A 22,023-nucleotide genomic window follows, 5' to 3' on the forward strand; every position below is an offset into this window, starting at 1 on the left:
CGGGTAGGTTCTAGCAGTGTGCTTGAGAGCTTCTGATGCCCTGGAAGTGTTCAGGGATGCATAATGTTGTTCTCACAGCAGTATCATCTCAAAATGGTTTTCAAAATGTGTAGGAATGAACATAATTGCTACAGCTGGAAATACTGGCAGACTGAATGACCTGCACAAGATCAATGAATTAACAAGTGAGAGAATCACAAAGGGAAGCCAGCATGTTCTTCCTTTCCATTCACCCTATTACATTGTCTGCATTTCTAGTGCCCTTTGACGTGACTTTTAAGAAAATCTAACATGTTGGCATGCTGTCATATCACTGTAAGTTGTAAAGCTCCAAGTAAATTTCTCCTTAAAGAACATGTAGAATTTGAAAATTATTTGGAGACAAAAAATCTTCTATTCTACTATTTGAAAGCTGTTGCTTTAGTAATACTATCCTATAGTGAATATTAATTGCAGTTCCTGCTGGTAGTTGGTTTTTTTCCAAGTCTTTATTGAAGATAGACCATTCCAGATGTCAGACACTAAGCACCTGAATCCTTGTATTATCCCTTGTCTTATTGTATCTGATTCTTCAGGTAGTATCTTCTCTCATCTCTTGTCAAAAGTCCGCAGGTGTACAACATGTGCTTTGTAAAATGTTGTGACCATAGTTGATGTTTTGAAACATTTATGATAGCTAGTAAAATATCCTAGTAACACTGACTGCAACAAAATCGAAAAAAAAAAAAAAGTAGTATTTCCAGATTCAGTTACTGTAAGCCTTTTACTGCACTCAGTTAAAAAAATATGCCTCTGTCAAAGGAAGGTCAGGAATTTTCTCGGCATGTATAGAGTTTCATTTGACCTAATATGTCAGAATTATGAATCATTTTGAAGACAGCTTTTGCCTAACATAGAGTGACCTCAGCTGATTGTTTCAATACTGTCTTCTTACTGCAGCAGGGTGAGGCTTCTTTTTTTTAGCTACATCTTCGGCTGACACTCCTATATTGTTCTGCACAAACCTGTTTCCTTTAAAGCTCATACCATTTGCTTATACTCTTAGTCCTGGTTGAAATTCCCAAGTAATAGGATGTTTCAGGAATAGTAAATGGAGCTTTTCTGATTCTTTATGAAAGACAGGGTATCCAACATTTCACTAATCTCAAAGGAGTGTAAGTATAATGTTCTGGTTGTGGTCTCCTGGACAGAAGGTAATTAAGTGCTGTTTTCAAACAATATTTTTTATCTTATGATATCACAAAAGAGCAGATTTTCCTTAAAAAAAATTAAAAATTATTATTTTTAAAACCCCATACCGTATCATTTGATCCTGTATTTTCAGATACCATCTTCAGTTAAAACATCAGCTATGAGAACATTGTTTCCCAAAAACGCCCTTCCATGTAAACTGTTTACTAGAAGGTGTTTTCTAATAAAATGCTGATATTGCAATCTCTAAACAGACCTCCCTTAAAAACTCTCCTCAGATTGTTTTAGGGGGATGGTACAAATATAGTATATTATCAATTTCTAACTTTGGTAAAAGCTAGTGTTGCAAATATAAAAACAATAGTGGAAAATTGAGGTGCCATCAGGTCTTCATTCTGTTGCAAAGGTTCTAAATAGTTTGGATACAAATCATGACCGGTAAGGAGTCAAACATCTACACAATAAAGACTACAAAACAAAACGAAGTGAAAGAACACGTCTTCCATCCAACTTAGCAAAATGCCAAAGATAGGTTTATTTACTTTGCTTTTCTAATGTGAAAGGTGTAGATCTTTAATACTTGGACTTGGCCTTTTCCTCCAAAACTTGTCCCCAGGGATAAAAGTTTAGTCCAGCCCCAGCCCTGTGCATTAAGAGATACGACAGAAATGGGGCATTGGGCAGGCTATCATTGTCCAGTGAAGGTTAACGCTGGAAATGCTGAAGCTGAATGCTTAGGGCCTGTTACTGATGAAGAAGCAGCCAAAGAATTTGCTCGGAACATGGGCAGGAGCACTGCAGAAGTAAACTTGCAAAGTCTGTTTCCCTGTGCTTCCTCATCTGTATCCATCTGGTGTCCCTCCTCTTATCCAGAAGATTGCTCTGTTGTAGTCTCGTGTAGCTGCCCTTAGCCTAACTAGCTAGGGGAGCGGTAACAGTTTGCTGAGAAGCAGGGTGAACTCTTTCGTGCTGAGCTGTGTGCTGCTGTGGCTGAACTCCTGCGGGCACTTGATACTGCTAATTTAAAGCTAGTTCAAGTACCTTTGTGCTGCAGAACAGGAGCCCTTGTGACATAAGCCCTGTAGGCAGGGTTAGTCATCTGCCGCTCTAACGCTTGGTGTGGCTAGACAGGACAGGATTACTGGACCCTGCACTGTGTTTCTCCACAGGAAGGCAAAGAAGAGAAGAGGTGCTGCCACTGTGGTTTAAGTGGGCATAGTTGAGCATATCCCAGTTTAAAACTGGGATAAAGAAGCAAGAGGAAGTCTCTCCCCTCTCTTCCAGGCTGTCCCCACTGTCAGAACTGGATCCTGCAGCATGTGTCTGTTTTTCTAGAAGATACTAACAAGATCCTCTGTTGTTTATATTCACTAGAAGGGTTTTTGTTTGCTTCTTCTCTTTTGTAGAGGCACAGTTGTGGAAGAAATGCACTTAAGGCAGTTACAAATCAATAGTGTATGTTGTTGGGTTGCTGAAACTTGCAGGGAGCAAGGGAGATTTCTGATCAGTCAAGGCAAACAGGAATCCATCAGTCCTGAGGCCTGTCGTTTACAGTATGTCCTAACTTTGACATGCATTTTTGCGAACAGGTTTCTCCACAAGACAGGTAAGGCTGAAAGTAGGAGGTGGGCCAGAATTACTTCTACAAAGGATGGAGTATAGAATCTATGTATAGGACCTGCCCTATATATAGCAGAGGGGGGGCAGGAGGGGAGCTGATAGTCCTGTGAGTCTTGCAGAGGGAAATGACAGAGGCATGCTTAGAGAATGAAATCACTGGAGGTTAGAAAGTTTAGTTTTGTAAGGTGTGTGCACACATCTGTTTTTTGGAATGTTTTAGCATTGCATAAATTCAGGTTGGATATTGGTGACAAGTGTTATGTTGTAAGTAAAGAAATACTATTTGAGGTTGCCATTTTAAAATTCTGTTGACTGAAGTCGCCCATGCCTGGAGATGTACACCTAGCCCTCTAGCTGACCACTGTGACCAGCATTTTTTTCTGATATTCATCACTAGTGTAATTAAATTTGTTTATTTTGTGTGAATGTTACTGTCCTGGGTGCCATGGGGAATTTAGGGTGGGAGCATGAGCAGTTGGATGGACAGACGGGATGAGGAGAATCAACCACAGCAAGTTTCTCCCAGTGCAGGCATAGCTGCAGTCTGTTAAACTTCCTAGGTCAAAAATGTTCTCCAACATATCTCCAAGCTTGCTGCTACACAAAATTTGCAAAAATGGCAAGAGCATTGTAAGCTTTGGGTTTTTGCCCTGTGGGTTGGTTTAGCCCAAAATACAAAAACTGGCCTGAACAGAAGATACTCTAAACATATCCTGTGTAAAGGAAAGATAATTTTTGTCAGTAAGATAGCTGACATTCAGAGAACTGAATTCAGTTCACCATTTAATCTGCGAAAGACTTCTATGGAGATTTCCAATGTGTAACCTAATCTAAGCCATTCATATAACTTTTGCAATATGTACAATTTTGCATTTGTACAACATTCTCTTTTTCAGCAAGATCATGATAATAAATTCACTGACCTGTATATAAAGGAACACCTCATACAGTGAGAGCAGGAGCATCTTTTAAGTGCTTTTGTGAAAAAGCTAGCCATAGAGATCTCACTCAATTTCATTTCATCAGCTTTTGTTTTTGTTAAAAATACTGTATCTCAGATGTGTATCCAGTAGCTGCAAATGCCTAAATACAATGTTCACATGTGGCTTCTGAACATTAATTTCTCATGTGACATTGCTACGATGTTTTATTTAGTATAATTTGAACTATGTAGAAGTGTAGAAATGCGAAAGTTCCCTAGAAAGTGATATCCATATAATAATACCTTTAATACACAAGATTTTTTTAAGTCATCAGGGAAATTTTGACTTCTACAGTCTGCAGAATAAAATTCGCTTTTGCTGGTGAGTTACATGTCTGTAAGTACAGCAAAGCAGAACCCAATTAGATGTGAATGCCAATAAATGTAAAAAGCCAAACCAAAATAAATAAATAGAATTTAGTCTACCTCATGTGTCATAAAACATCAAATGAATTATGCATTCGTGGTGCAGTTTCTCAGGAAAGCAGAAGAGTGTAGGACTACCATACACATCCTCAGTCATCAAATCCAGACGTCTGCTGTTGGAAGCCTCAACTTTATTCCTCTTCTAGATATATTAAATTCAGGTTTAAAAATTATTAAGATTCCTGATTCCAAATTAAGATGCAGTCCCATCTTACCTTGCCTCTTATTTTACTGAGTTGGACTAAATGGCAACACTCCAGTGAGACCAGAGAGCTAGTTTTTCATGCCAAGACAGCCGAACCTTTGTTTTCAAGCTGTGTTGTAACTCAGACACAAAATAGCTAGGTTACAACACATTAGATTGTTTTATTTTCCAGTGTTTTATTATGAGTGTTTAAAGCTTAATTAATCTCAACAGTAGTAGGGTAACACAGAATAAATCTCTCTGTATGGACTCTTGATGGCAATTCCATAATTATTGAGCTTACTTTTAATTACTAACCACTTACCATACTTAAAAACCAAGTCTTTTCTTCCTTAAACAATTGATCAAGAACTTACTGCTTCAGGCAATTCCTTTATTTTATTTTATTTTACTTTGAAGTAGTTAGCCAATGCATTTAGAGAGCTGAAAGTGAAGGAAAAAAAATCTTTTCTGTTTTGTTTTTCAGATTATACTACAGAAGTCATTTACCGCTTTCTTACTAAGTATGTGTTAACAATCTGTCTTAGGAAACAGTAGGGCCTTTGACTGTGTTTAGGAAGACTGGAAGCTTAATTTTCATGTTAATACGCAGATTCAGAAGTTTACAATGCAATCTGTGAATAAATTTTAGATAGAGCTGAGAAAATCTATGACACCCATATTGAACTTCCATTAGCCTGTGGATTTTCTGGTTCAAGGAATAAAGGTTTTTGAGAATGAAACAGTCTGACATGTTACTCATTTGATGTACAGGATAATTTTGTGTATTTGTTGATAGTGTTGGTATTTATGGTTGTCTTTAATATTATTTATTTGTATAATAGTTACAAGTTAAAAATAAGTATAGGATAATTATGATAGTATTAAAGGTGCAATCATTCCTCAGTTACTAAAGAAATCAACTTTTTCAGATACTGTAGTTATGTTGAAATATCTCTGAGGTTAGCAATTTTTTTTTCTTACATTATAATAACTATTACATTCATTCAGACCTGTGCGTAATTCTTGTTGCACATTCCTGTTCAGATACATTCAGTTGTGCTCTTTCTCATTTAGGTGACATGCTGTGATTGTTCTTAACATATGTTTAGATCCCTGCAGAGTCAACTACATGCTCAATTGCTGAATTTGGTTCTTGACCTCAGTAAGTGGTCCTGTAATATGGCACAATACCGTGCATAGTTCTTTGTTTTTTCATGTGTAACCATATCACTTCTGTGAAAATGTAATATAACTTTGTCATTTTCTACAGTTTATACTGCTTCATCTCTAGGTAAATTTTAGTATTTATTTTGTATTGTTTTCTGTATTTAGTCTCAACTTACCTGAGGTATTTAAAATTCTGCCTTAAAGGGATTTAAGAAGTAGGGAGACTTGCTATATGTAAAGAATTTTAACATTACACTGAATAGCATTTAGAATATTTGTGCTTCGAGCTGGAACTTCAGTTTCTTTCACAGGCAAAACTCCTGTCCATCAGAAAAAGGCATTCCCAAGTAAGGACAAAAGAACCTGTAATATTATACAGTGCATATTTGCTTTGTGTTAAAGAAAACAAAAGGAAATTGCAAGCTAATTATCACAATAATTTGTGTTTGTCTTGTGAATAGTGTGTGCTTTCTAACTTCATGTATGAATCCTTCAGCTATGTGTGCCAGATTCAAAAGTGAAGGATCAGTGAAACATCAGAGCAATACTGCCATGGTACATAAGAGATGCTCATGTCAAGGCTAGGGAAGGGTGGCAAGACACAAAGCAGAGGACAAAAGTGGGTGTGGTTTAACTAAGCTAAAGTCTCTGCTGGCAAAAACTCATTTACCAGAAGAAAATTTACAGTTTTAGCTAATCAGACTGCAAGAGATAAACGAATGAGTGATTTAGTGACCCTCTCACTGTATTGAACAGTGACTTATGTGACTTATTTTATTCACCCAAAGTGTTGAAAAACTGAATCAGACCCAAGCAGCTGTTAACTCTTAAAAATATCTTTCATTGTCTCCTGGATTTTACAGCTTCAGTACTTATCTTTTATAGGTTGTTTTTACGTGAAAAATATTTAGATGAAGTCTTGTGTACATTCATAATAAAATTGTGCGGGTTGGCAACTGTAAATAATTGTGCATTGATAATCAGTTACTCTATATACTCTAATACTGATATATAATCTGTATTAATTTGTATAAAGAATTGCTCTTCATTTCACATATCATGCATACAATTAAATTTTAAAAATGAAAAATAAAATTTAGTGCCAAACATTACAAATTAAAGACAACCAAGATATATGGCTGTAAAGTAAGGTATACCTGTTCTCTAGCTAGCCAGACATTTCTCTAATATTAGTCTTGTGTTTAGCTCTTAGTAGATATGCTAGTGTAGAGTATTTTTATCTTTTCCAAAGAAACGTTTGCAAGGTTATATTTGAATAGAGTAGTCAACCTTGTATAGTATTTTGCCCTGAAAAATTCCACTGTTTTTTATTGGAAGTTTTTTTCAAAGTAAGAGAGACCAGGTAGCTCATTGTGACTGATGCATCAGTTTCTGTGTCCCGTAGCTATATAATGGAAAACAACTATCAGCATAATGGAATTAGATAGACCATGTAGTGAATGCATATTTTTCTCTGGATTTTGAAGAATGGGATGGGTAGGCAGTGATACGTGGGTTCTTTAACTGAGGAGGAAACAAAAGGAGCTCCGTATTTGTGGACAGAACTGCAGATGATCCATACAACTGCAACTGTTGTCAAAATACAAGGAAAACTGTTCCACAGTGTCGTGGTTTAACCCCAGCCAGCAACTAAGCACCACGCAGCCGCTCACTCACTCCCCCCACCCAGTGGGATGGGGGAGAAAATTGGGAAAAGAAGCAAATCCACGGGTTGAGATAAGAACAGTTTAATAGAACAGAAAAGAAGAAACGAATAATGATAATGATAACACTAATAAAATGACAACAGCAATAATGAAAGGATTGGAATGTACAAATGATGCGCAGTGTAATTGCTCACCACCCACCGACCGGCATCCAGCTAGTCCCCGAGCGGCGATTCCCTGCCCCCACTTCCCAGTTCCTATACTGGATGGGACGTCACATGGTATGGAATACCCTGTTGGCCAGTTTGGGTCAGGTGCCCTGGCTGTGTCCTGTGCCAACTTCTTGTGCCCCTCCAGCTTTCTCGCTGGCTGGGCATGAGAAGCTGAAAAATCCTTGACATTAGTCTAAACACTACTAGCAGCAACTGAAAACATCGGTGTTATCAACATTCTTCTCATACTGAACTCAAAACATAGCACCGTACCAGCTACTAGGAAGACAGTTAACTCTATTCCAGCTGAAACTGGGACACACAGATACAAGCATGAAGGAACAGAGGGTCAGGGCCTTCATTTAAATGCTTTTGGGCAGATTTTCTGTTTGGGGCAGATTTTCTGTTTGAATCCATCTCATAGGTCCCTTTTGTGAAACTTAAATGGCAACAAGTTCTTTTGTATTTCTGTTTTGAGTCCGTACTGAAGGTTTTACATTCTCAGGATGATGGTACCCTACCCTGAATAAAACATGAGTTTCTCATCAAGTCAGTCATTGTTAACTCAGCTTGCTTAAGCAGGGGACTAGTCAGCATCTAGTGCTGCACGTGAGATACAGGAGCCTCCTCTAGTTCTCAATTACCTTGAATCTTGCAGACTTTGCAAAGGGAGTTTGGGTAATGGATTCCCTGGAAGAAGAAAGACCTTCTCAGCCTTTTCATTTTGCTTTCATAGAGTTCAAACTTCCTGAGGACCACCCCAACAAACTCAAAGAATTTTTGAGTTGGAAACAGTTTGCAAGAACATTGAGATATGGTCTTGAAGAAGCTCAGCAGTTGCAGGTACAAGTTCAGCCACTGATCAGTTAGCACTGACTCTGACTTAGACAGGATAACCACTTTCATCATGTGTGCTGATACAGCACAAAACAATATATACTTATTTACACTAATGAAGATGGAATACAGGATTGATATCTGGAGATAACAGTAGTAATTTTAAATCAAATTATTTTAGCTGAAAAGAGGCATGATAGAAGATAGCTTTGCCTTTGTTCTCATTTATCAGAAAGATACTAGTGAAGCTGGCCATCCACATCTAGACAGTGTTTGCTGTATAAAGAAACAGTTAGCTATTTAATTTACTTTTCTGGAAGGTATGCTACTGGTGTCTGCTATAAGCAGTCCCACCATCATCATTTTCTTATAGTGCATCTCTTTCTTAGTGAGACAAAGTATAATTTCTTCACATGAAAAACTTAAAGGTCACTAACTTCAAAACTTTGGCAATAGAGTAATAGATTATTCTAAAAAACAACAAACAAACAAAAAGCAGACTAATACTTCTTTCAATCCCCTTAGCTGCCCCTTGTCTCACACAAAAAAGAATGAAGATTACACTATGCTTTAAAAAAGGAAAAAGAAATCTGACTATTTTCTTTAAGTGGGGTCTCAACAACAGTAAAATAATCACTTTCATATCAATTTTAGCTTGATTATCTCATGAAAACATGAGCAGTGTTTTACAGAAATCACACAGATTGCAGAAAATGATGAAGTGTATTACGGTGCTGAAGCACTGTTTGTCAAGGAACAATTTTATGTTTCTACCACACTGTCATTTCCATAGCATGGGTATAATAAAATAAATAAGAAAAGAAAGCAGGACAGTCTGGTTTTCCTCATATTTTGTTGTAGAAGTAAAACTAGGCCGAAAAAATGTGTGTTAGAGTGAAAAAGACATGGTCTCATGAGTGATTTTACATCGGTTTGTTGCACAGAGGATGGTACCAAGACAAGGGGAAGAAGGCATCAGAAATTAAATGATAGGAAAATCAGCTTAATAAGGTGTAAAGACTGGAGTCTTTTTAAGACCAGGAGAAGCATGGGTGATATATTATGGGTAGATCAAATCGGTAAGGAGAGGTGTTACATGAGGCTTGGAAGTATATTCAGAAAAAAAAAATTATTTGATGGAATGAGACAAGAGGTGAATTCAAAGGCATTGCAATGTGCATAGATGTACAGAACATGGGAGACAACTTTAGCAGCTGCACATTTTATGAGTGTGAGAGTTGAAACCCAAATGTCAGGAAGGCAAGAAGAGAGATAAGCACCTGGGTGAATATTTTCACCATTTGGATGGAGTGACATAATTTTTAATTGCCTCTAGTATGTATGTTACTCTGTGATGCTAATATATTTTGACCAAAGTGTACAGAGTTGTAGGCTTACAGTATTTTAAAACATCTTAAAGTGAACACACATTTCACAGCAGTAGAAGCAGTTCTGACAACTAATTGGACCATCTTATGTTGCAGGATAAGATCTATTCATCACATTTCTTATGGGGAGAGTCAGATTTTCTCCGAAGCAGAATAAGAGACAAGAGACTGTTTTAAAAATGTAGCACTTGCATTAAAATAGGAGTGCAATAAGTATTTTCTGCTTTTTTTGACAAATTATGGATAACATTTAATCATCTTGAAATTACATATATGCTCAAGTTTTAAGGTCAGCACAATTTTTTGAAAGTTATGGAAATTATGTAAAATTTCCATTTAGAAAGCAGAGAATACTTCAAAACTGATCTTGAAAACTAGGGGAACTTTTAAAGTATGTATACTGTATGTAGCTACACTGGCAGTCTAAAGCCTACCCTTACATCAGCATTTTCATAAGCATGCTGTTCTGTGCACTGTGCTTTCCTGTTTCCTTGGGCTAGGGCCTTTGACATTAAATGATGAAGATGTTTTTAATATATTTTAAAATAAAATGTTGGGGGTTTTTAATGTATTCCAGACATTTAAAATATTTTTAAATCAACCAAGCCTTTTTGTACTTTATTTTTATAAAAGTATGTTTAAAATATTGTTTACATTTAAAAAAAAAAGTAATTTGAACAGTTGGCAGTGGCAAGAAAGTATACAATAGCAAAGCTGTAACAAGTTATTAGAAAAGGTCATCTTCATAAAATGAGGTCAATTTGTGTTTCTTAATGCTAGTAAGTATTCAAATTGCAATTTCTTGTACTACTCTGGTATCCTTGGCAAACTAGAATTTCACTTGCCTTTTTGGCAAAGGTACCTCCCTTTGAATTCAGTCTAGGGGCTGTGATTCTTACTTTTCCCTTTAAAGTCATATTGTAGCAGAAGCCTCAGTTTGTGAGTCTCTAAAAAGTTTTGCACAAAGTATTTATATTGGGCTGGAAAATTAACTTGTTCCTCTCTTTCTGTGAAAGATAACTGTTTTAAAATACTTGTCACAGTAAATCTATGCCATTTATTCCTTACAGATTTTTGAATGGACAAATACCAGATATTAATCATCCAATATTCATCAGGCTGTTGAATCATCTAAGATATTTGTTCCTGTATATCAGGTGTTTAATTTCTCAAAAACTGTTCTAGAATGAAATACGTAGGCCTGATAATAATTTTCCCCCAATACCCATTTCTACAATGGAGCATTTATTTTTCAACGCATCTGAATTTTTCTCTTTAAAGAACTTCACAGAGAATTTCCCACTTTCAAGAATGCCTCCACCTCTCAGGCTTTTGTGTAGCACTATTAAACACAGATAGCCACTTCATATCCCAGATGTTCATAGTGGTCTTACGTGCTTCCTGACAGGTTCAAGAGGTACCATATGCTCTGACATGGGGTTGGTTTCCAGCAACTGAACAGAACTTGACTCAAACTGAAAACAATAGGGAAAAAAATGTATTTTAGAAAAGGCTAATTCTGTATGGATACTGTATAGATCAGTATTACTTTTGCTTCCATCCTTTGAAAGAATATCCTCTGTGAGGAGCAGTGAAATGCAAGAGTATCAGAATCCAGTACTCTCTCACCAGGGTCTATTAGATATTCCACATCAGGAGGGTTTAATGTTTAAAACAAAGTTACTTATTTGAAGATATTTGATATTACATGGGATTTTGATTTAGCAGGGTAATACGGCAATGTACTGAAATCACAGTGCAAACACAGTATAGCCATTGCAATATACAGTTGGGTTGCAGTACAAATCTGATTCCTATTACTGACCTTTATTTGCTCACCATCATGATGCTGGACGTCCCCAGGTGCTGGGAAAGAATATGTGAGTTAAAGTCAGCTCAAGCCCATTACTCTGTTCAAAGTTCATTTTGTCAGTTGTTCAGTTTTTATACTCTCTGTTGGGCTGAGCGACATATGCACTTACCCCTTGCTGGGCTGGCTAACTCAAGAAGCCATTCACACTCTTTTGATTAACTCAGTGAAAAACATTTACACAAGCAGTTAATCCACTGAACTGATACAGGCACTTACCTAAAACAAACCCTTCAGTCCCTTTTGTGTTGAGATAAGTTCAGCTTTCTTTGCAACAGCTGTGGTCAGTTACTCCCTACATTCTTCCCTCAGCTTCTTAAGCACATTACCCTTGCCCATCTAATCTGACCCATCTTCTGTTTTAGGGGTTTATTGACCAGACACAAAAAGGTAATTTTTTTTTTTTCCCAAATAAGTTTATTTAAGTAAAGCAGGTTTGGAAAATAACAAAAGATGGGCTAAATAAGGATCAAAAGAACGGAAAAAAAGAAAAATACATATATATGTACACAGAAAGGTAGAGACAATTAGTCAAAGGAATAGATAGAGCCTTCATACCGTGTGCACACATACCATCTTGTAACACTTTATACAACTGTAGTTGCTGTTCTGGAGTAGTGGTGTATCTGGTCACAAAGGTAAATAATTAAAAGAAAAATGTATGATTGAGTTTACGTATTTTCTAGTCTTTGTGGTGATCCATTAATAGCAGTCTTTCCTTAGCTTCTAGGTTAGGATTCATTCTATCAAAGAAAAACAGAATTCAAGCTCTGCTTTTTTCCATGTAGCACAATGTTTTAAAAGATGTTTCTTCCTAATGGTCTTTTTTATGCTGTGTATGTATATAAGAAAGTAATGGACAATGACAAAAAATTTTCTTTGTAAAGAGTAAATTCTCATTCCTGTTTCACTACAGCTAATCCCAAGATCAGAAGTGCCATGTGCTTAGATATCATGAGGACTGGAAATGGCTAGTTCACACAGCTTTCCCTGTTCATTTTTGCCCCAGCAAAAAATATGATCCCCAGAAGGGGTTGGTAGAGAAAGCGACAAATACAACCTGAAAGGCTGCAAAACAACATTGTCACATTGCCCACCTGTAAAGCAAATGTAATTGTAGAACAAGTTGGAAAACACAGAAAGCAAGTTTGAGTTGTTAAAAATACTTCCTGTGGTGTACCGCAGTGTTCACTGTCATCATCTCCCCGTCTTGTCTGTAGAGTAACAAGGGTTTTGTCAACATACAGAAACAGAGTGTTGTGGTAGGAGATGGGCACCAACTCTTAATCTGAGGCATGTGCTACTCATTCGAAGTAACCTGTGTATCTGTTATGTCTCTCCACTGTATCAGTGAAAAGCACATCCTCAAGATTAATTTATTTATGCACATATTTGGTGAAAGCTGTTCTGAAATGGCTGGCACTCAGCTTGAAACCTGTTTCTGGCTTTTTAAGTAACAAGCTTCCACTTTACTTTGGAAAGCCCCATTCAGTTTTGTTGCCAAAGAAGTGAGGTGTCTCCTTTTAAAAGTCACATCTTATTTGATTGTATACAGCAGAGTTCCATGAAGCTTTCATAAGGCGCTCTTATAAGTTACCCATGTAATTTAGGGACTGAAAGTCCTTATTGTATAAGTCCTAAAAATAGACTTTTCTACTTCTGTCCAAAAGTTAAACTTATAAATGTGGATCAAGTTTATTAATACTCTTCTATGCCATGTAAAACAAACATCTGGAAGAATTGTTTATGCAAATCATGCCATGAGGAAGTTAGAGTAATGGATCAAACTAGTTCAATTTCTTAGAAGAAGATTGAGTTATTGCTTAGAAAGATAACATTTTATTTTTCTTTCATATTAATATTATGGAAAATATGAAGGGAAGAAAATCTTTATTGCATCTTACTCCATATGCTATGATTTTTCAAATTTTCTTCTGAACAGAATGACTTAGGCCCTCTTCAACATCAATTATACACAATCTAACAAAGTTTTTTCTGTTTCTAGATTACAGGTGCAAAAGAAAGTCAAATGTGGAGGAAAGGAAGTTGTGACTCTCTCCTTTTTCAATTTATAGCTTTTTTCTTTTCATTTTCCAGCATGCAGTTTTCTTTTGCATCTTTGTCTTTTCCTGTTCATGCATATTTTTATGGACAGGTTTTCCACTTGGTGATGTTGCCTTTACAAAAAAAAAAAAAGGGCAATGAAAAGGTTTTAAAAGTGTACTGGCTGTACTCAGTGGCCATATTACAGTGTATTGTTGCTTTAAATTTTTTCCATTAAATTTTTAAGAAATTTTTTTCATATGTTGCTTAAAAGTTAAAAAACAAGACATGGGAATTATTTGTCAGCTTTTACATTAGAAGGAGGAGTCCTTGAGTTTGAGCTGCCTTGCTTCATAAAGTATTTCGAATAGTGGTGGCCTGAGTATGCTTTCTTATGGTTTGAAGCATTCTGGATAATTCAGTATAAAGCTGACGAGAAGAACTGTAGATGAACGTCATGATACTGAAAAGGCAGTGAAAGAGCAGGTGAAGTTAAGTATTTCCAAATATAAAGTAATGCATATTAAGAAAAAAAAAAAAAAGAGTCTTTACCTTATATGTGTGAAACCATGGGCTTTGCTACCACTCATGAAAGAGATTGGAGAATGGTAGTTGACAGTTCTCTGAAAATGCCAGCTCACTGATCAGCTGAGTAAAGTGACTGTTAGGACTGACTAGGAAAGAATAGAGAACCATAGAAAAATCATAATGCTGGTCTTTTATTAAACCATGGTACACGTGGCCTTTTGACTATAATGACTTTTGTCAGGAAGTTTGTAGTAGAACAAGGTAAGGGATGCAGAGGGCTATAAGATGTCAAAAAGGTGTGGTTGGCTTCTGCTCGAGGAGTTCCTAAAAGTGCTAGAGCTTCTCAGTTTGTCATTGAGATAGCTGACAGAGATCTAGGAAGGCATAGATGGCTTTGAATGGATGAATAGAGATTTATATTTGAGTTAGAATACCCCCTATGCACTCTTCATAAAAAGAGAAAAAAGTACTGTTGTACCCAGTTACACTCTGGAGCCATTTGCCATTACATGTTATGGACCCAAACTCTGAAGCAGGTTAAGAAGGAATACCCAAATTCAGAGAATACATGCTTTGGTGGCTGTTAAAGATGGCAGTATGGATGTAGCCTTTAGCTCAGGGGATCCCTACACCACTTGTCAGCAAAGGCCAGGAGCGGACAGTGGGGAAAATTCACTTACTGTCCCATCTGTGTATGCATCTTGAGAGAAGTGTTTTCCATGTGGGCTGTGTTTTAGAAGAAAATTAGTATCATCCAGCAGTTATGCCATTCCATTCCTGTAATAACATATTAGACATCTGTGGACTGTTCATAACATGCAAAAACTAAGGGCCTAAAACTGTACAATCACACATTCAGAATTTGTTCATGTGGGTATGGCATACATTTATATGCTCTCCCCGTTTTTAGACCTTTTCCCCACTATAAGGATTGAAGTGCAGCAGTTTGTTTAAAGGGAGAAAAGTAAGCTTAATAGTCTATTCTGAAACATAAAATCGCATACTTATTGATAAATTCTTTTTCTGGAAGCGTTAGTTTTTCTAAGATGTACATAAATCATAAACTAGCAAAACAGGTGAATAAAATTTGAGTTATGTTTGCGTAAAATGCAGCTGAAGTTGACAGCTTTATCCCATTATTTTTTCTAACATCTTGCATCGGTGTGTATGTGCATTTGTATATATATGCATACGCATAGGTATAGTTATCATTACTGTCAATATCTCTCACTTTAAAAAGAAAAAAAAAATATTTCTAGGCTTTTCTGTTTGCATGTAGGATTCCTGTTTGTTAACTGTGTTGTTTTGATTGTTTAAGGGCTACTGATTCACTGACAAGGCTTTTTTTTCCTGGAAATTGTCAGTCTCTGGGACTCTATTCAGAGCAGCTTGTACTAATTAGACTTTAAAGTGTCAGCTCTGTAGAAAGCTTTTTTCTCCTGCTTATGAAGAAAAGCATCTGGGCTGCTAAGTAAAATAAATTTTTAGATTAGTATTCAAGTCCAGTTAAGTACTATAATTTATGCTCACAGGCCCATTGATTTGCTGGTTCAAATATAAAATACTTATGTTTGAATCAAAAGCCTGATGTACATGGGCATTAAGTTATGTTTCTATTGCAGTGGCTTGCTAGGTGTGTGCATCATCAATAATTCAAACTAAGGTCATGCTTTCAGGAGTGTATCACTGCATGGCACCTTCTGAAGGCTAAAGATTTTTTTTTGAAAGTTCGTGATTCAAATTGTCATAAGTTTTTCTGCATGTTTTCTATCCATTTCAGGCTTACCTGTATTTCATCAGTGTTTTATATTATTGTTTATGAAGCTTGGTGTACAAACTTTAGGAGAAAATTCCAATCATAAATACTAGTTTTATTCATAGTACATGCTTTAGTTGTATGTATACTAATTTAATAAAAATAGATCCATCATTCATTAAGTTCATGAATAGTTTCAATATTCTTGAAATTATATCTAATGTGCATTCAACAGTAATAGTGTGCTTCATTATTTTACCTATATGACAGGGAATGCAGTAGGCGCAGTGAATGTGTTCTGTTTTACTGTTTTTCATCATGGTCAAATTTGGCAATTTTTACTGATGGATAGATAGTACAACAAGTAGCATACTATCCCTAGATTCCTGAGAATATAATATCCTCCCTCATTAAAAAATGCTTTAAAATGGAAATGCTTTTTTTTTTTGAACTGTGCTATACAAACATATGCTCTTTTCAGTTCTTTCAGCTTGTGTTTTCAAGTGTTGGAAATGGAACATATGTATTTCGTTTTTATGGAACTTCGATTTCATATGGACTGGAAATTCAGGTAGACTCTGCTCTTGATCAGTAGTAGAAAGAATATCTGGGTGATGTCCTATCCCTTTTCATTAAAGAATACATTATGGGAACTTTTTTCTGTATTTTTGATGGTCATTATTGCCTTATAATCTAGGAAGAAAAATCTGTTGGGCAGACCATTACTCTTCCCAAAACAGAGGAGCTGTGAAATAGCTCAGGAATGTGTAGAGGTGATATCCAGGTGATATCAATGTATTAAACTGGTGGTATGTGGAAGGGTCTCTTTCTCTTTTAACAGCATCAAAAACTAGCAAGTAGATTTTGGGGCAAATATGAGGGAAGGGATTCAGAATAAGCACATAGCTAATGGCTTGACAAACTAAGTTTGAATGTGTTGTGAAACTGAGGAAGTTTAGAGGAAAAGAAATTCAGATGTCCTAAGTAAGTAATCTGTGTGATTAAGACTTTCAGAATATTAACTCTATTTCATTGGATCACTGTAAAGGGAAAAAATAATAACCATTCTCTAGCCTTTTAGAATGCAATATTACAAATGCAGACATATTCAAGCCATACTTGTATGGTGTATGGTCACTGTAAGAAAGAGCAATGTTTGTATGTTTGACTGCATATTTCTTAATCTGATTTTGGTTTTGTTACGTGGAGTTTTTGTTCCTGCGGGCAATGCTGACAGTAGCCTTTTAATATACATAGTGGATTTATGTTATGGGCAGCAAGCCATGAATAAGTAGATAAAGCTGACAAATTTATTTGGATACTTCAGTTGTGTTGTGGTTTAACACCAGCCAGCAACTAAGCACCATGCAGCCTCTTGCTCACTCCTCCCCCCTCCCAGTGGGATGGGGAGGAGAATTGGGAAAAAAGTAAAACTCGTGGGTTGAGATAAGAACAGTTTAATAACTAAAATCAAATATAATATAATAATAATAACAATAATAATAATTTAAATATAGCAACAGTAGTAACAATTGTAATGAAAATTAATATAACAAAACCAGAGGAATTAGACCCAAAAAAAGACAAGTGATGCACAATGCAGTTGCTCACCACCCGCTGACCGATGCCTGAGCAGCAATCCCACCCTTCTGGCCAACTCCCCCAGTTTACATACTGAGCATGATGCCCAATGGTATGGAATATCCCTTTGGCTAGTTCGGGTCAGCTGTCCTGGCTGTGCTCCCTCCCAGCTTCTTGTGCACCTGCTTGCTGGCAGAGCATGGCACACTGAAAAATCCTTAACTTAGGGTAAGTGCCACTTAGCAGCAACTAGAATAGGAGTGTGTTATCAACATTCTCACACTAAATCCAAAACACTGTACCAGCTATTAAGAAGAACTGTGTCCCAGCCGAAACCAGGACAAGTTGGTAATGTGTTTTGTGTAACATCCTTGTGAGCTGAACCATGACTTTTCAACAGAGAAGTTGTAAATGTGTGCCTACTTTGAAAGAATAAATAGTTTGATGATTTGATGAGGATGTTCATTAAGAAACCAGAAAATTTTAAAGAAAATTTATCATATTGTGTAAAATGAAATACCCATCTCTATAGGTAGCAGTAATGGTAGTAGTAATAAACCACTGCTATGACTTTGGCAAAAGTTCTACTTTTCTGAAGCAGCATGTATTTCATTTGGGTATTTACCTGTTTGATAAGAAAATGTAGTCCCTTATGTGCTTCTTGTAGGGCACAACGGTAAAGCTTTACTTTCCTAATTGATATCGCGTGTATTTTCTTCTGAATTAACTTAAGAAATACTTATCTACACAGTGAAGTAATTTGAATAATTTACATTTGGCATGTATTCATTCAGTGGTTTTTTGTTTCAAAACACAGCTTTCTTTATAGATGAATAACAGGATCTTAAATTGTCAGTAAGAGAATGTTACTCCTTTCTAGCCAACACTTTTCAGATACTAAGTGTTTTAATTTGAAGCTGTGTGTTGAGACCGTGGAGTTCACTAGGAATACCTTAATCATAACAAGGGAGCAATTGTTCGTTGTTTTTTTTTCCTTGTGGATTTAACCTTGGAACAGTTCCAGCTGTGTTAATAAGCCACAGGAAGCTGCGGTGAACATACATGTATTTAAAGAAGAAATTCCTTTTCCTTCTCTTACCTAATGCAGAGACAACTAAGCAAGAGCAGCTGCTTACTGAAGTCAGTTTCTTTTTCTCTACATGTGAAATTAATAACCAAGGACAAGACATGAAACTAGTTCACGGCTAGTAGTTGGCTGATTTACATCCACTAGCTGCTCTTGGATGTGGCTTTCACATACGAGGTTGACTTTGTTTAATAGGGGAAAAGCCGTAAAGCATTAATTGCATTTGATGCTTTTGGACATTTCTAGAATCATAAATCTATTTTAATCTAAATGAAATGCAGGTATTATGTTTTGTATGTTACACTTAAAAAGGTCAAACATAATCAATTCCCTTCAAGGAATGCCAAGTATAAAAACATTATTGGTGATATATATATATATACTGAGTATCATTGAAAATGCCTACTATTGCTGACTGCTTCTTCTGCAGAATAGGTATGAAACTTGCAATGTGCATAGTTCTTTGGGAATAAACGGGGGGGCAAGAAGGATAGTAGACAGCAGCTGATAGTACTCATGTTGTTGTATGGAAAGATACTGCTAATTTACCTGAACCTGCCATTTTAGAGGCCAAAAGAACATTAGGGGGCTTCTTTTCCCTGCAGAAAACTAGAGAGCATCAGACAGTTTTCAGTTTAGTACTCAACATCAACAGGCAGAGGGAGGTTTGGGAATTCTCTTTCTGTAGATCCCAGCAAGTAAGTTTTATCTAACTGAAGATAGCCCTCATCAGTAAGTGTCGTGGTTTAACCCCAGCCAGTAACTAAGCAGCACACAGCCGCTCATTCCCTCCCCTCCCAGTGGAATGGGGGGAAAGAATCAGGAGGGTAAAAGTGAGAAAACTCGTGGGCTGAGATAAAAACAGTTTACTAATTGATGATTAATAATAGTAGTAGTAGTAGTAGGTGTAGTAGTAGTAGTAGGTGTAGTAGTAGTAATGAAACAGCAAATAACAATGAGAGAGAATTAAACCCCAAGAAAGACAAGTGATGCAAATGACAACAATTGCTCACCACCAACTGACTGATGCCCAGCCAGTCCCCAAGCAGTGGCCTCCCTGCCAACCTCCCCCCCTAGTTTTATTGCTGAGCAAGATATCACATGGTCTGGACTATCCCTGTGGTCAGTTGGGATCAGCTGTCCCAGCTGTGTCCCCTCCCAACTTCTTGTGCACCCCCAGCCCACTCGCTGGTGGGGTGGTGTGAGAGGCAGAACAGTCCTTGACTGTGTGTAAGCACTGCTCAGCAATAACTGAAACATCCCTGTGTTATCAACACTGTTTTCAGCACAAACCCAAAGCATAGCCCGATACTAGCTGCTCTGAAGAAAATCAACTTATCCCAGCCAAAACCAGAAGAATAAGGAAGGTATTTCTGAACATTTTGCATTTTAGTAATAGGAATGCCCACAACACTTTAAAATGCAGTACTGGATTTTGTCTATGGCAAAAGTAATTTTTCTGTTTTGTTTTAGCACTTTGTATGTAAATTCATTGGTGTTGGCTGAAGTCAGGGCCCTGATGTCTGCTTCTTCTGGTACTGTTACTAGCTCTACAACTTAGTGCCTACAGTATTAAAAGCAGCTCTGTCTTTTTCAGTTCGGTCATCAAAACTTGAAAGTGCATTTAATTGTGGAACTACAAGGCACAAAATGGTTTTAGAAATATTTTTCTTTTTATTTCAGCCACTGGAGCATAACATTCAAAATAAAACATTACATTTCAGAGTGTTTCTTACTTCTTTTATTTCCAATAGAGTTAATATAAAATGATACCTACATTTAGCCTGAGGTGTCATTTGAAGGACTTCAGGTTTTTTGCTTTGAACATGTATGGCCTTTTTTGTATCCCAAATACTTTCACCCCTGCTCCATTTTTTCTCCCTTCTTTGGAAAGAAATAGTAAAAGTTGAAATACTCTGTGTTATTCAAATCTAATTTGTGATTTTTTTGTTCAGTCCTGAACAATATTTTTTGTCATGAGTTCTGTGTCCAAAAACTTTCAGCCAGCTCTGTTGAGAGCAACACAGCCAGCCTAGTGATGGGGTTACTACTTGAATTTCGTGTTTTGGATGAGGCATTGTGCTCACAGACTGACAAATACTTGGATTGTAAGAAGAATGACTTTTATCTTGTTAACTTAGAATGATAATTATGACTAAATTTCAAACACTGTCAAACATTTCAAACTTGACCTTTAGATGCAAACATCCAGCAAACATGTTGATCCAGAGGGCACCATTCCATTGAAAGGATGTTCCTGGGAAGAATGCCAAACACTTGAAACAGTGCTTAGATTGCTTACTCTGAAATTTCAAACGAGTGACGACAATAGGTTCCCACTAAATGTATTTGTGGTCTGAAAAAAATTGCCGTTACCCAAATTAAGCTGTATGTTCCTCAAGCTTTTACAATTACAGACATTCTACTTTTTAGAAGCTGAATTTGAACTCAAAAGCCTACCATTCAGGCTTCTATTTTTTGAAAACTTAGGTATTGTGTAGTAGAGGCATCATAGCCTCTACAATGAATGTGTTTGTAAGGCTGCAGTCTCCTACGAATTCTTCTAGTTCTGTGACACCTGACTCTTTTACACATTTTTAAAATCATTAACATGCTGAACTCTGTATCAGTACTTAACAGTGATAATGTAGGGGCATGGCTCTGTGCTTTGCATTCTGTTCTTCTGAGTCTGTCAGAGGAAATACCTGTTCGGATTTGTGCCCTATTGTTGTAGACATCTATTTTCATTTACAGTAGTATTGATATTCATATGTGTTCTATCACATCTCATTAAGGTACCTAGCAACGCTTTTAAAGAATACATTTTCTGCACATTCCAGTCTATGTAATCAGGTAATATTACTATGAGGTCCTACTACCACTGGTTGCCATATCTTTGCTACCTTTTATCCAATTTTGTGCTAAAACCAGTCTTTCTGGCTTATGAGTAAATAAACCTTTGTCAGCTATCCATTTATATATTTGGATGGCTCTGGCCACAATAAGGTTTCAAATCTGTTTGGTGTCAATAGTGCCATAGTACGTACAGTTAGTAATAACAAAAAATAATAGAATGTGCTTGTGTTTCCTAGGTATAGCATATCTAAGTGGAATGTGCAGTGAAAAACGAAAATGTATCATTGCAGAGGACAATGGTCTGAATCTCGCTTTTACCATTGCCCATGAAATGGGTCACAAGTAAGTATGTGGATAACAAACCCTAGTATTTGTTTGCATCTAATATTACTATGATTTGATTAATTTGATTGTGTACTTCAGTTTTTCCTCTTTCATTTTAGGAAGGCTTTTAAATTTGATGAAAAATTTGGAAAACAATGTTTTTGTTATTAATAATAGTAGTGACATGTATTGATAGTATGTAAATTAAGAAAATGTTTACAACTTGGAATAATACAGAAGTCTTTATAGCTACACGATAACTATGTTAGCTGGAAGGACTGACATTGTCTAGAGGAAAAGC

The 22,023-nt window shown here is 36.6% G+C and overlaps 1 protein-coding gene across 1 annotated transcript in view; it reads left to right on the forward strand.

The window, feature by feature from the left end:
* The window catches only part of ADAMTS19 (ADAM metallopeptidase with thrombospondin type 1 motif 19), a 150,792-nt gene that overhangs the window by 57,414 nt on the left and 71,355 nt on the right, over positions 1-22,023 (forward strand). The window contains 1 exon segment of the mRNA XM_030005043.1: positions 21,635-21,740. Coding sequence (XP_029860903.1) covers positions 21,635-21,740 — 106 coding nt within the window.

The sequence above is a fragment of the Aquila chrysaetos genome, chromosome Z (genome assembly GCF_900496995.4).
Source record: "Aquila chrysaetos chrysaetos chromosome Z, bAquChr1.4, whole genome shotgun sequence".
Taxonomy (NCBI): Eukaryota; Metazoa; Chordata; class Aves; order Accipitriformes; family Accipitridae; genus Aquila; species Aquila chrysaetos.